A 12,944-nucleotide genomic window follows, 5' to 3' on the forward strand; every position below is an offset into this window, starting at 1 on the left:
CAGACTTGATTCTATTGCAATGTGAGAGGTCACAAATTTAGTGCAAAGTTCCTTTCTGCCACCACTGTTCCTATACAGAGGGGAGTGTCTTGCTGTGTTTATGCTGAAATGGAAGGTTGATTCCATCACATTATGCAGGTGCTACTGCAATTGTTACAAATCCCTTAACGTGTGAAAATTTGTCACAAGAGAAGTCTACTTGCAGCTGTAAGGGCCCAACCCTCCGAGGTGTGAACTCAAAATAAATTTTTGATCTCTCCCTCGGTGCCAGTCGTGCCAAACTGGAAAAAAAAAAGAACAGAAAAAGAAAAGAAATAATTTAGTTCAGGCTTGCATTGTCTTTTATGCGATTCCAAAGAAACAGAACTGCAGTTACTTGAGACCTAGCCTTGGGTTTTGAGAGTTAGGGTTTGAGGCTTTGTGTAGACTAAGAAATGAGAAAGGACAGTACCATATTCCTTTACTCTCAGATGGAATTATGGCAAAGAGAGGTGCAATGTCACAGTTCTATTTTAGGGCTGGATGTAAATTTGCATAGTCAGCACAAACTCAGAATAGAAACACTTTGCTGTCGAAGGTCAGTGCTCTGTCCAATGCCTGATTGGTTCATATCCATTTCGGCAATAATGATTTTTCTAATGGCCATTGTGCTTTGGTTTGTATCTCCTTTTGGCCTAAATTGGCTTAGTCTTTTACTGGAATAATGTTTTTCCTTGTTTTTTATGGATTATTAAGTCCAAATAGTTCCACAGTCAAAGCAAGTCAGGCTGTTTTACAATAGAAGGAGTTTCAGGAAATACAAACTATTACTCAACTCTGAGCTGATCCATAAAGCAGCAGAGACCAGAGGAAAAAAAAAAAGAACAATTTGCTTTTATGTTTTGAAAAGGCAAGTTTTTCCTGCTTTAAAGGAGAACAGAGCAACTTTTTGTTTGGTCTGAACCAAGGGGAGTGTCTGACTTGTTTGCTTTAGCCTAATTATCTTTGTAATATCAGGGCATTTAATATGCAAATAAAAACAGAAAGCCAAACTGCAGAATAAGCTGCAGAGAGACAAAAGAATTGGACATGTGCATTTGCTTTCCAGGAAAGAAGAATGTTAGCAAGTTTGAGTTGTCAGAGAAGTTCTGTGAGGAAAAAACACCACATGATTAAGAAATCATATATCATTTTTGTTTTCAGAAATAGAAAATATAAAAAAAGACAAGTCAAGTGTGTGATTTTTTTCCCTTCTTTCTGTTTGAGAAATTAGACATGTTGTTGGTCACGTTGGAAGCAGTGAGTGTTTGCTGCAGTTTGCACTTACTTTATCTTGACCTGTTGGTTCATGATCGTCACCAGCAGCACACAGCGGCTCACGGGCTCGGGCAGGGGGTTGGCGTAGGAGATCTCCAGAGACACAGCTCTGTTCACCACAACCCTCCGGGGCAGCTGGGGGACAAAACACATCTCTGATCACTCACTGGTTTACACTTCCCTGGAGTCAGAATTCAGTGGAGCTGCAAGGGGCATTTAGCTGACAAACATTCGCTTTCCTAAGGTTTGAAGCTGGATGTGGCTTAGCTGTGTCCAGCTGTGTCCAGCTGTCTGCAATATTTTGTGCATAATTTCAATGAAATAGAGCCCTGGCTACACAGACACGCCCCATGAAACCTGTCTGATCTCTTTGGGTTGCTGAGTGGTGTTTTTTTCTTTTTTGGCACATCATTGATTAGGATTAAAGTGCTAAAACAATATGGTCTAGCACTGGTTAGAACTGAGGATTTAAATCTGTATTTTGGCAAAGTACTTTAAGAACAACACAAGCACTTGCCAATACATGGAATGAAAACAAGTGCTGTGCAACATAAGGCAGTGGCTTGTGACTGGGAAGAAAAGAAAGCAACAGAACTGTTCTGAAGAACAGGGTAGATTCAGGCCAGGGTTCAGAACTGGCCTCTCACATCTTTGCATTCTCAATTCAAGCAGGCAGAACTTTGGAACAGCATCTGAAATGGCAGCCTAAAAGTCATTACTTTATCATTGCATTCATTTATCCCCAGATTCTCATCTTAAGGTTTGAGCTCCAGAACGACTTTTTAGCATCTGTTCAGAACATCGGGGAGAAAATTGTTCACCTTAATGATGATGTTTGTGTCCTCTAAAATGATTGTCTTCTCCACCAGCAGCTTCAGCCCATTTGTGCGCATGATTTCACACAAAGCAGTCACTTGGATCCTTTTGTCAGTGGTCAGATATTTTCCATAGTGAGTATAAGGGATCTTTACCCGGATATGCTTCCCTAGAATTCAGATAGATATTTAGAAGCCATTACATTTTCAAAGCAAGCCAAAGAAAAAAGAGTTATAGTGAGGGGTTTTATTAATTACTCAAGAGAAAAAAAAAATGGCAGTGGAGTATGTTTATATTTCCTTCTTGTGAGACTGATTGTGTATTTCCCTCTTCTGGTGATCCTTGCCTACTTTAACTCATTTGACCCTTACAGTTTTGAATAGAGGATTTTGGCCTGAAACTGAGGGAGTCTGCTCATCTGCATTTCACTGGATTCCTGACTCATTGTATTTCTCATGATTAGAGGTATAACCATTTTAATCTATTCTCTCCTTATATCCTCTTTATTTTACCTCAGTCGAGAAGAAAGTTTGGGTCAAGTTTCACAGAGTTCCTTTTCAAGTGACCTGGTCAGCTGCTCACTGTAGTCCTACAACTTTTCTGCTGTGTATGGGAAAAATGTTTATCTTTGTAGCCCCTGGGGATGAGAAAGATCTCTATAATAATTTCAATAGTCTTGACTCTTTAAAAGAGAGACAGAGTTTCACTGTAACTTTTAAACCTTTTCCTGGTTGATTTCTTTTCATGTGTTGCCTGTTGAGTGCCAAAAGGCACACATCAGATTTTTTTTACTTTTTTAAGAGTAAGATGTGTTCCTATGTAATAATCACCACACACACACATGCACATATATATACATATAGAAACCATGACACACACACATAGTGCTGCTTCTGGAGCTATAACATGAGTGTAGCCTTCTATGTAACATTTCATAAGACATCCAATTAATACTTGAACTAGTGAAAATTTTCAGAGGGGGAAAAAATAATGTAAAATGTACTCATAAACAATGCTACGAAGAGGTGGAATGAGTAGGATGCACTACAAAGCTGATATAGGTATGATACTGATGCCTCTTCCTTCCATTTTCCTTCCTGTGGCTAGGAAAAGAGCAATACTGGCTCCTTAGGGATATGAAAAGTTACCTTGTTTAGGACCAAGCTCCACAGAAGTGGCTGCCTTCAGGATCTCTGCCACTGTTCTCCTTGTGTACAGGATGGTGGAGGCACTCATGTCCACCCTGATGCTCTTGTGGTCAGAGGCAAGGTTGTTGAGGACCAGGATTAGGTTAATGTCCTTGCCAAAAACTGGAGGTTCAGCCAGCTTGAATTTCCCAGCAATCCCAGGGTTTCTCATTGCCTCTGAAGGTCTTCCTGCAGGAGAGTCTGTGAGTCTTTCTGAGACACTTGTTCCCAATATCTTAGCCAAGGCCTTTCTATAGACTCGTCTTTCCTCAGCAGAACCTGGTGGAAGCAGAGAACCAAATAAATTCTACTTTTGTTGCAAATGCACTTCTTCTGTGTAAAAGTTTTCAAACCAATACAGAGCATCAGCAGCACTCAGAAATATGCCATACCTAAAAGCTCCCTGAATCTTCATTAAGCCTCCATCAAGTTTTTCACAGAGGATATACCATTACAAGGTGAATAAATCACTAAAATGAAAATATGATGTATTTGTTTTTGTTTAGGAGTAAGATTTTTTTTTTCTCTGGTCAGAACATGCAGTAGTGTGCTAAGTGTTACCCTGCTGATCTGATGACAGCCAGCCTCTGTATTAAATATGGTTGTACTAAAACACTGAGGAGTAAATTCCTGAGGGTTTGTCTGCCTTGGGTAGTAAAATGTATTTTATAGCCCTGCTTTGTGTATGCATTGTATTTTACACTTCTGTGGAAGGGACTAAAGTATATTTTGTATTGTCCCTTAATAAGGAAGCTACTGAATACATAAACCCAGAAATATAACACTCATTGTATTAAGAAAGTAATCTGAGCACACTGGCAGAAATATTTTCTGAAGGCAGGGGAGAGATGTTTAAACTGGGCACGTTACCCATTGTATCTTCCCAGCACCAAGGATTCAGTAGGCAATAATAGGAGATCATTTGTGCTAATTCCTCTACCTTCTGGGTATTTGTAGTTAGCAGTGACATCCACACGGCCATTGCTGCCCACAGCTTTGGTGCTGATAGACCTGCCAATGATTTCAGTATCACAATAAACTCTTTTCTTAGTCCCATCATTGTACACAATCCATCTGTTGCAGTCGGCGTTCACCTCTGAGTACACAAACAAGGTGTCGTAATCCAGGTCTACTTCACCCTCTTTGATGGCTAAGACAGATGCAGGGCCACACTGAAAAATTCCTAAAATGGGAAAAAATAAAAAAGGTTAAACTTTATTAGTTGTTCTCAGTTTACAGAGGGACTCTTAAGTCAGGCTGAGAACTTAGGCTGTTACCTCTACTTTGTTCTTGTGGAGTTGCATCTAAAACCTGCCACCCACTGTATGATCTTCCCAGGTCTGGGCGAATGAACCAGCTTTCATTCCAGACATGGTAATCCCTGGAGGCAAAAAACAATGTCTAAAAAGCACGATAATACAGAGTCATGCAAACTTCCAATTGGAGAGGAGGAGTAGTGAATTTTTTAAAAAATATTCTAAATGCTAAACTGAGACACAAACTGTCAAGTTACAGTACCTCTTTCAAAGGACAGATTTACTGCCTGCTTTTGAGGTATAGACCTCAGGGCAGGGAGGGAGAAAATCATTAAGTATGTTTGTTTGTTTGTTTTCCAAATGGATGTCTGCAGTCTTAATTTAGATGGTTGTATTACATTTTGCCTACTCCGTTGCTTTTGTACTACTAGTGCACATGTTTTTAAGTCTCCTAGATCCTCTCTATTGTTGGTGGTGAGATGGAAGAAATTATATTTACCATGTGGAATCCTTGCCGATATTAAGACTCCTTCCAGAGCTGTCATAGTACTTATCGATACTCAGGTTTCTATCCACGTCATGGGCAGAGTTAAAATTTGAAACCAAACGAGTTGGAATCCCCAAGCACCTCAAAACTGAAATATATTTTATAAAAAAACAAACGAGCAAGAAATGCAACAGAACCCACACAGCTTTAGTTCAACGATTACAAATACCTGAGAAACAAAGTGTCTAAATATTTTGTAATTCTTCAGCATTAGTCATCTTCACAGCACTGTTCCTTTTGTAGAATTTATTGCTTTGTAGTTTTGATAAAACCAGAGGTCCCAGATGCCTCCATTTCACCCCAGTTCTCTATCCTTACAGCTTACCTGTACACATCACACCTGCAAAAACCCAGCACTGGCCATACTGAACTGGCCTGTAGTTGTCCTGACGCCACTTCTTGAGGATCACCACGCTGCCATCCCACCTGGATGGGTTCTCATGCGAGTGGAAACTCCCTTGCCACTTTCCCAGGAGAACTCCATTGTCGTTATCATTTCCATTGATCTAAAAAGAGGCCAGTGGGCAGAATCCACAAAATGAATTGTCTGTAATGCACTGTACCTAACTCATTCTATTGCTTAGGGTGCGGGGGGCTGAGTCTCAGTGGTGCTTTCTGCTCACTCATGTGGGGTTGGGGTGAAGTTGTCCATTTCTTACCATAGAACTGATTACTCGGCCCACGTATTTCGGATCTCCTCTTCGTGACACATCCATGGCTGGGTCCTGACGGTAGTACAGGCTCAGATCAAGCATGGTGAGACAGATGTTTAGAAGGTCTTGAAACTGTGATCAGATAAAATAAGTTTCTTAAGAAAATGGATGGTTTCTCAAACAGAATTAAAGGAGATTTTACTGCAGTTCCTCCTTTCTGAGATATCCCAGCCCAAAGGTGATAGGGAGAGTGGGTCACACGGGGAGCAAACCACAGGTAAGGCTACCCAGGTTTGTGCAGTTATTATATAAACAGCAAATAATGGTAAGATAAAGGCTATAAGAGACAGAATGAGTCCAAACGAATTCCTTGTGACTTACCTGTCCATAAAACCACCCTCTTGCTTCAATGTACCTTGCATTGCCCACAAAGATTATTCCATTTTCATTTAGAACATATTCTTGTCTCTCGTTTTCATTGGACATGTAGACATCATCACCTGAAAACCAAGTTGGGCAGGCTTAAAGCTGAGAATACCAGCAACCTTTCAGAAACATTTTTTGTCCTGATTTAGCAAGGAGAAAACTTCTATTTACAAATGGGAATTGTTACAGCTCCATGAACAGGTTCAGTTCAGTGATAATGTCTGTTTTTATATATGGCCAGGGAAGGTGTGGGGGGAAAGAAGGATCCATATTATATTACTTAACTTTTTTCCCCTACTTTTAGTGTAGCTTTGTGTACTATCTAAACGTCCTCTGTCTGCACATTGTGTCTTTGTGAGGAAGATAGACAAAAGTCCAGGCTAGCTCACCACATTTTTCTGCCTTCTCAGGGTAGTTAGAAGTAGAAGAGATATTTGAAAAGATGAGATTTTTCTCTCTTTTCCAGGTGTGTTTGTCTTATTTTAAGATTCCTAAATGTAAACCTTTGCTTGCCTGATCCAAAGTCCTATCAGGAATGTTACTAGAATAATCTGCTCAGCCATTCACTTGGAGTTCATTGTTCCTCATTGTTTTTCCAAGTTTATTGTACAATATTTAGCTGCCATGAAAGCATTGGTTCCCACAGATGTTTAGGTTGTTTTAGGTCACTCTTCAGGCAGCAATATCTGCCTAGCTCTGCTTTTAATTGTATAATGTTTAAAGATACTTTCTAAAAGGTTCAGGATTTCAGGAAATATATACAAAAAGATCAGCTTTTCTATTTTATTGAATCAACTTCTTTACCTTCCTATAGGAACTTCCCATCCTTCCCTTCCTGCAAATAAAAAGATTGCAGTTTACTTTAAAAATTGTATCACGTGATATAAATCTATTTTTGTGATTATTGTCCAGATTTTTAAAAATAATATAATCACTGTTGATTCCTGAGGTTTTGAGGTAGAATGGACATGGAGACCTGTGTGCAGTTTCAGGTGCTGCACTTCAAGGTGTGGACGAGTTGGAAAAAGTGGGAGGAGCACTAAGAATGCTCAGCATTCCTGAAAATCTGAAGTATGAATTAGCTCAGAATTATTTAACGTAGGAAGAAAATGGGGGTGGGGAATGGGGCAAGCATTGTAATCAATTCCAGAAATTCTTGTGAAGAGGACAGGGCAGGGGGAAATAAAATCTATTCTTGGTGTCCGTCATACGTAGAAGGAGAAATTATATATTGAAGTTGAACCAAGAAGGATTTGGTTAATTAATAGGATAAAGATCTAATAGAAAGGCTTGTGTTTTATTGGAGGGAATTGCCATGGGAAGTACTGGAGCTTCCCTAATGGCTGGTCATTAAGAAGGAATTCAAGACTTCTCAGGAATGACCTAAATCCTGAACTGAACTTGCCTTATAGCCCTGGTGTGGGACTAGATGACTTTCTAAGATCCTTCTAGCCCTGTGAGTTTATTATTCTGAGCAATCTAAATGTCCTTGTATAATCACTTGAAGAACATTTTTTTTTCCCTAAGGTTTATGTCTGCTCAATAAACGTTTATAGCTTGCTAAGCTAAATTCTTTTATTATTATTTTTTGGTCCAGAAAATTTTTCATGTGTTCATTTATCCTAGTAACCCTTCACTGAACATGGTTTAATTCTTGTCATCTCATCCAATGGTATTAACATTTAAATCTGACTAACTGTTTTCTCTTATACAGCTTAAGACTGCATTTTCTTTTTTCAGGGCCATTTCGCTTTGGTTCTTGTTCTTTGATTAAGGAGGGCTTGTGAAAGCATTCTTCATGATTTCCAGGTGATAAGTCTGTCACTGAAATCATTGTTATTTCTCCCTAGAGGTGTGGTCTTGTATTTCCTATTATTATATATTATTTCTTCTCACCTTCTCCACTCTCTAAGGTCAGCCAGTTGTCCCAGCCAGTCTGGGCATGGACAATGCTGTTTAATGTCAGAATGTCAAAGTGAGTGATAACTATTTGATCTGAGTGTTTTTTCAGATGACACTTAAGGATCCACTCTCTAGTAGCTTTTCTTCAATGCAGTATTTTTTCTTTCATCTCTAGTCCTGACTGTTTTCTTATAAGTAATTCTTTATTGATATTACAGTTAATGAATTAATTTCTGTATTCCTCAGCTTAAGGACTTATCTCTCACCTGGAACCATATCTACAGACCAGATTTGCCATTTATCCTTTACCAAGAAAATAAACTTCCCATTTCCCTTCTGCTATGACACTTACAATAGTGGTGACATACCCTCAAACTGAATCTATCCTGTTTTTCAGGATCAGGGTGCTATTGCACTCTGCAGAACTTATTCAGCAGCATCCTTCATTCAGCATTAAGGATACTCCCTTTTATCTGTCAGTAGCCATTGTATCTGGGAAATCTGGAGGACTCTTCTGCAAAATCATTAGGTTAAAATTGTAATGGGCACAGCTTAATTTTTCTGTTTTCATCTGAGAAGAGTTGAGTCTCTTGAGTACCATTGGCACGCTGGTGTTCCAGTTCAGGAGCTGTCAAATATTGCTGTCCCTGCAGTGTGGTTTCCATCAATTACAAGTTACACACAAATTATTTTCAGGGGTTTCTGGGGAGGTTTTTTTCCCTCAGGACTGTACAGAGATGGTCTGAGTTTCCTGAACATATTTGTATAATTATTTCTGTCTTCCAGGACTGCTGAGCTAATTAGCAGCTTTTTTCATCTTGGCTATTGACGCATTTCTTAGTGGCTCTTGACTAACATATGGTCATGGAAAAAAATAGTGGATGATTGTGGCTACTTTTCTGTTATAAGCTGTTTACTCACTGGGATGTATAGGAGTTCTCTTAACACTAGAGTATCACGATTTCAGGCTAATCTAGGTTTCTAGACTATTGCATAGTTGCAAAATAGGAGGTTAGAACTCTGCCACCTCAGCAGATTTGCTGCAGAAGAAATGCAGAGATGAAAAGCTGGAGCAACAAGAGATACCCATTTTCAACCCAAAATGAAGAACACGGGAATTGGACAGGAGCCAGCAGTGTGTGCCTATGCCCAGAATGCCAACCACATCCTGGGCTGCACCAACAGAGGGGTGGGCAGCAGGTTGAGGGAGGGGATTCTTCCCCTTGACTCCATCTTTGTGAGACCACCTGGAGCACTGCATCCAGTTCTGGGGTTCTCAGCACAGGGAAGATATGGACCTCTTAGAGCCTCCAGAGGAGACCACAGAGCTGCTCTGAGCTCTGGAGCCCTCTGCTCTGGAGCCAGGCTGAGAAAGCAGGGGGTGTTCAGCCTGAGGAAGGGAAGGTTCCAGGGAGACCTCATTGCAGCCTTCCACTGCCTAAAGGGGCTTAAAAAGGAGGGAGAACAATGCTTTACATGGGCTGAGAGCGATAGGACAATGGGGAGCTGTTACAACCTAAAAAGGGAGAGATTCAGATTAGCTCTTAGGAAGAAATTCTTTACCAGAGGGCAGTGATACACTGGAAGAGTTTGCCCAGAGAAGTCCTTGTCTACAGAAAAAGTGATATGCTCAGTTCTGAAGAGTCTGTGATTTAACCCCATAGAGCACATTTTGTTAGGGTACAAAGGGGGTGGGGTGGTGGCAGCAGCTTTTTCATATAGTGAAACCAGATCTCTGAGCACAGAGCTGAGATTGCAGCCTGTGGCAACCCAAAGAGAGACAGCTTGAGGGAGCAGCTCTGTGCAGGCAGGAAAGCAACAAGGTCAGCTGTGTTCAAGAGCAAAGGCATTGCCACCTACCTGGGCACCAAGGGTTGAAGAGCAACACAAACTGGCCCAGGTATCTGGAGAAGATCTTGTTCCCTGAGGTGACCAGGAGGGAGAGGTTGTATCTCCCAATGACAGCGTTGGCTGGGCTGGATATTGTGAAGTTCATGGCTGCAGAGTCGCTGGGTCCCTGGGCAGCACTCCAGCCATGGCCCCCCACGTCAGAGACGTTAAATGCTGCCCTTGTGCGATGGGATTCCGAGGGGGATGGTCCTGCCAGGAAGAAGGACTCACTGTTTTCCATTCCAGAGTGTGGTTTCAATATTAACCTCACACTTGAAATTGAGCACATTGGGGTGCGGGAAGCATTAAAAATAGAGGCAGAAAAATCATGTCTCTAAACAGAACAAGGAGAGGACTACAAGGAATAAAGATTACAATTCTCTGAGAACATGGAGTAAGCCATGGGAATGTTACCTATTTCAGTGACAAATCCTAGGCTCTCCCCATTCTGCCTTGGCCTGTTGAAATACAGGGTGATATTGAAGGGTTGTCCTCGCCTCACAGTCAGCTCAGTGTTGGCATATCTGTCAGTGTGGTGGTTGGCTGCGTTCACTGATGGCTGCCAGCTGATGTGTGTTGGGGTCAGATCTATAAAACACAAGAAAAGTCATGAAGAAGCAGCTGGCATGAGGTCATTTGCTGTTTAGTGGCATGATGAGGTTACTAAGAGCAATTACCTTTTGTGGGAGGAAGTACAACTAAAAAGCAGATGCCTCATTAAATTAAGTCTATTGGTCAATAATGGAAATATTTCCTTGGGTTTTGCTAAAGAGCCCTCATATAGAGTACTTATGTACTTCCTATACAGGGTTGGATGCTCTTTTACCACTGGACTTAAAAAGAAATTTACAGGGGCAAATTGGTGTCATTTCATAATCAACACCAAAGAAAGTGGCCTGTAGCCTCTCTACATTTTCAACATACATATTTTTAGGATCACAGGAAGGGCAGTTAGAACATCTTACTTTTCCTGCTTAGATCCTGATGCCATTTGGCCTAGATGCAAGGAAAAATACATAGTTAGTGATCATCTGTCTTAAATGGATGAACAAGAGGTATTTGAGGACATGCTGAAGCTTTTGACAAATCACTCCATCTGTCTGAATCTAGCTCTGTTCAAAGTGAGAACTGGACCACTGGAGTTCCTGTTCCAGTAGAGAGTAACATCATGCCATAGAAGAATTCTTGCAGTGTACTTGGAGTTCTCTGATATTGTGTCCTCCTGCACGTATGCTGTTATTATGGTCTGTGGTTTAAACCCCGTAAAGTAGTTTCTGACACCTCAAATGCTAAACTTCTTTTTTGGCAAGCAAACATTTATACGATATTCCTTGCAGATTATTTTTCCCTTCCCTGTTTTGTTGCTGTGCTCAAACCTGAGCAGTTATGCTGTCTTTGGGAATGCTGAGAAGCACCTTCTGTGTTTGTATCTGCCCTTGGGAGACTCTACAAAATACACCTGGAGCATTGTGTTTCAAGTTTTGACAAATGCTCATGGCAAGGTGAAGGCTCTTCTAAGTAGTTTTTATCAAGGTCAGTGTCATAAATGCAATGAGGTTGGAGGTGGGGGGAATGGGGATGGGATGGGGGAACATGACCATCATCATTTTGAAGGGAATTCAAAAGAAAACAATAATAACAACAAAAGAAATAGGATGGAAAGGTTGGATTAATGCCTGTGCAATATTATTGTAGGGACCTTCAAACAAGCTTCTCGGTCTATACCATAGAGCTTATCAATGAAATACTAAGTCAGATCTTAAACAATATAACTGTATATTAAACCACAATTTTTATCTAATCCTTGAATAGGAGGTAAAAGTAAAACTAATTTATGCAAAAAATGTTATAATTAAATTCAAGGAAGAATTTTTTTCCGGTAGTTTAAGATCACAAAGAGGTAATGTGAGAAAGCATTGATGGGTTGAAAAGGAGAATTTTTAGCATGAATATATGGGCAACAGCAAACTGCAGTTAGCTGCTGCTCTCCCTGCAAAGCTTATTCATAATTGTTTTTTTCCAGCATTAAATGAGAAATAGCCCTGCTTTGCAATTGCCCATCTCAATAATCATCTTCATTTTAAACTTGAAAAAGCAGAGATACTCTCATTACTGTTTTCCTTTGGTAGGGTTTTAATGTATCTTTGAATTCCCATCTATAGGTTCCATGCTCACAGCTCCATTAGAATGGATCACACAAATTTTGTTAATACCAAGCATAACACATCTCTGACAAAGCATTTAAAAAATGGTGCATTTTGAAGTAATGAAAATTTCTTTTCTCCTCCCTGTCCCAATATCCTCTGTTTAGCTCAAAAATTATTCTCAAACAAGTCTTAATAATAACAACATTAAAACTTTGAAAATGAAGTACAAGAGCAAATTACAATGTAAAATTACCTTCAGATAAGAAACCTGAGCAGATACCTACAGGGCATGAATCCTGAGGAAACAGCCCTGAGTAAATACCTGCTGAAGGGAAGCAAATGACTTGCAGAACTCACCTGCCATTCCCTCAGCTTATGAGAATTGCATAAAACTTCTACTTTGTTCTTCAAGGCTGTCCAAGTCACATCAATAATAAAAAGAAAAAACCCAGCAATCTTTTTGTGCTGTCAGCTGAAATTTGAGAGAAGGGAGAGGTACTTAGCAGTTGTTATTAATGCCTGTAAAGTTGTCAAACGAATTAACTAGTTCCTATAATATATATCTGTCTAATGCCAGAGTTCCTACTCAACGTGGGTGTAATTATGGGAGGAGATACCAAAATTATTTACTCAGAGGAAATGCATGCTCTTGAATCCCAAGACAAGAAGAACTTCCTACAAAGATAATAGGTGTGCCATGAATAAGTTATCTTTAAGGATGAGGAAATGGGGAGCGTGGTGGGACGTAAAAGCTGTCTGAAGGAAAAAGGAGCATTTCCTGATGACTTAACTTCCACGTTGGTAATATCACTTCTGGGTTTGTC

General features: G+C 40.2%; 1 protein-coding gene across 1 annotated transcript; it reads right to left on the reverse strand.

Moving 5' to 3' along the window:
* Positions 1 to 130: 130 nt before the first annotated feature.
* On the reverse strand, positions 131 to 12,484 carry LOC310915966 (protein-glutamine gamma-glutamyltransferase 6-like; the record flags this gene model as incomplete). Its single annotated transcript, XM_083873189.1, has 13 exons — positions 131 to 281; positions 1,307 to 1,431; positions 2,118 to 2,281; positions 3,261 to 3,578; positions 4,240 to 4,482; positions 4,577 to 4,680; positions 5,055 to 5,190; positions 5,428 to 5,608; positions 5,762 to 5,887; positions 6,137 to 6,255; positions 9,944 to 10,183; positions 10,388 to 10,561; positions 12,478 to 12,484. 13 exons carry the CDS (start codon positions 12,482 to 12,484, stop codon positions 131 to 133), a joined length of 2,088 nt encoding a protein of 695 aa, XP_083729315.1.
* Between the last annotated feature and the right edge of the window lie 460 nt (positions 12,485 to 12,944).

The sequence above is a fragment of the Zosterops lateralis genome, assembly GCF_965231275.1.
Source record: "Zosterops lateralis genome assembly, chromosome: 16".
In the NCBI taxonomy this organism is placed as follows: domain Eukaryota; kingdom Metazoa; phylum Chordata; class Aves; order Passeriformes; family Zosteropidae; genus Zosterops; species Zosterops lateralis.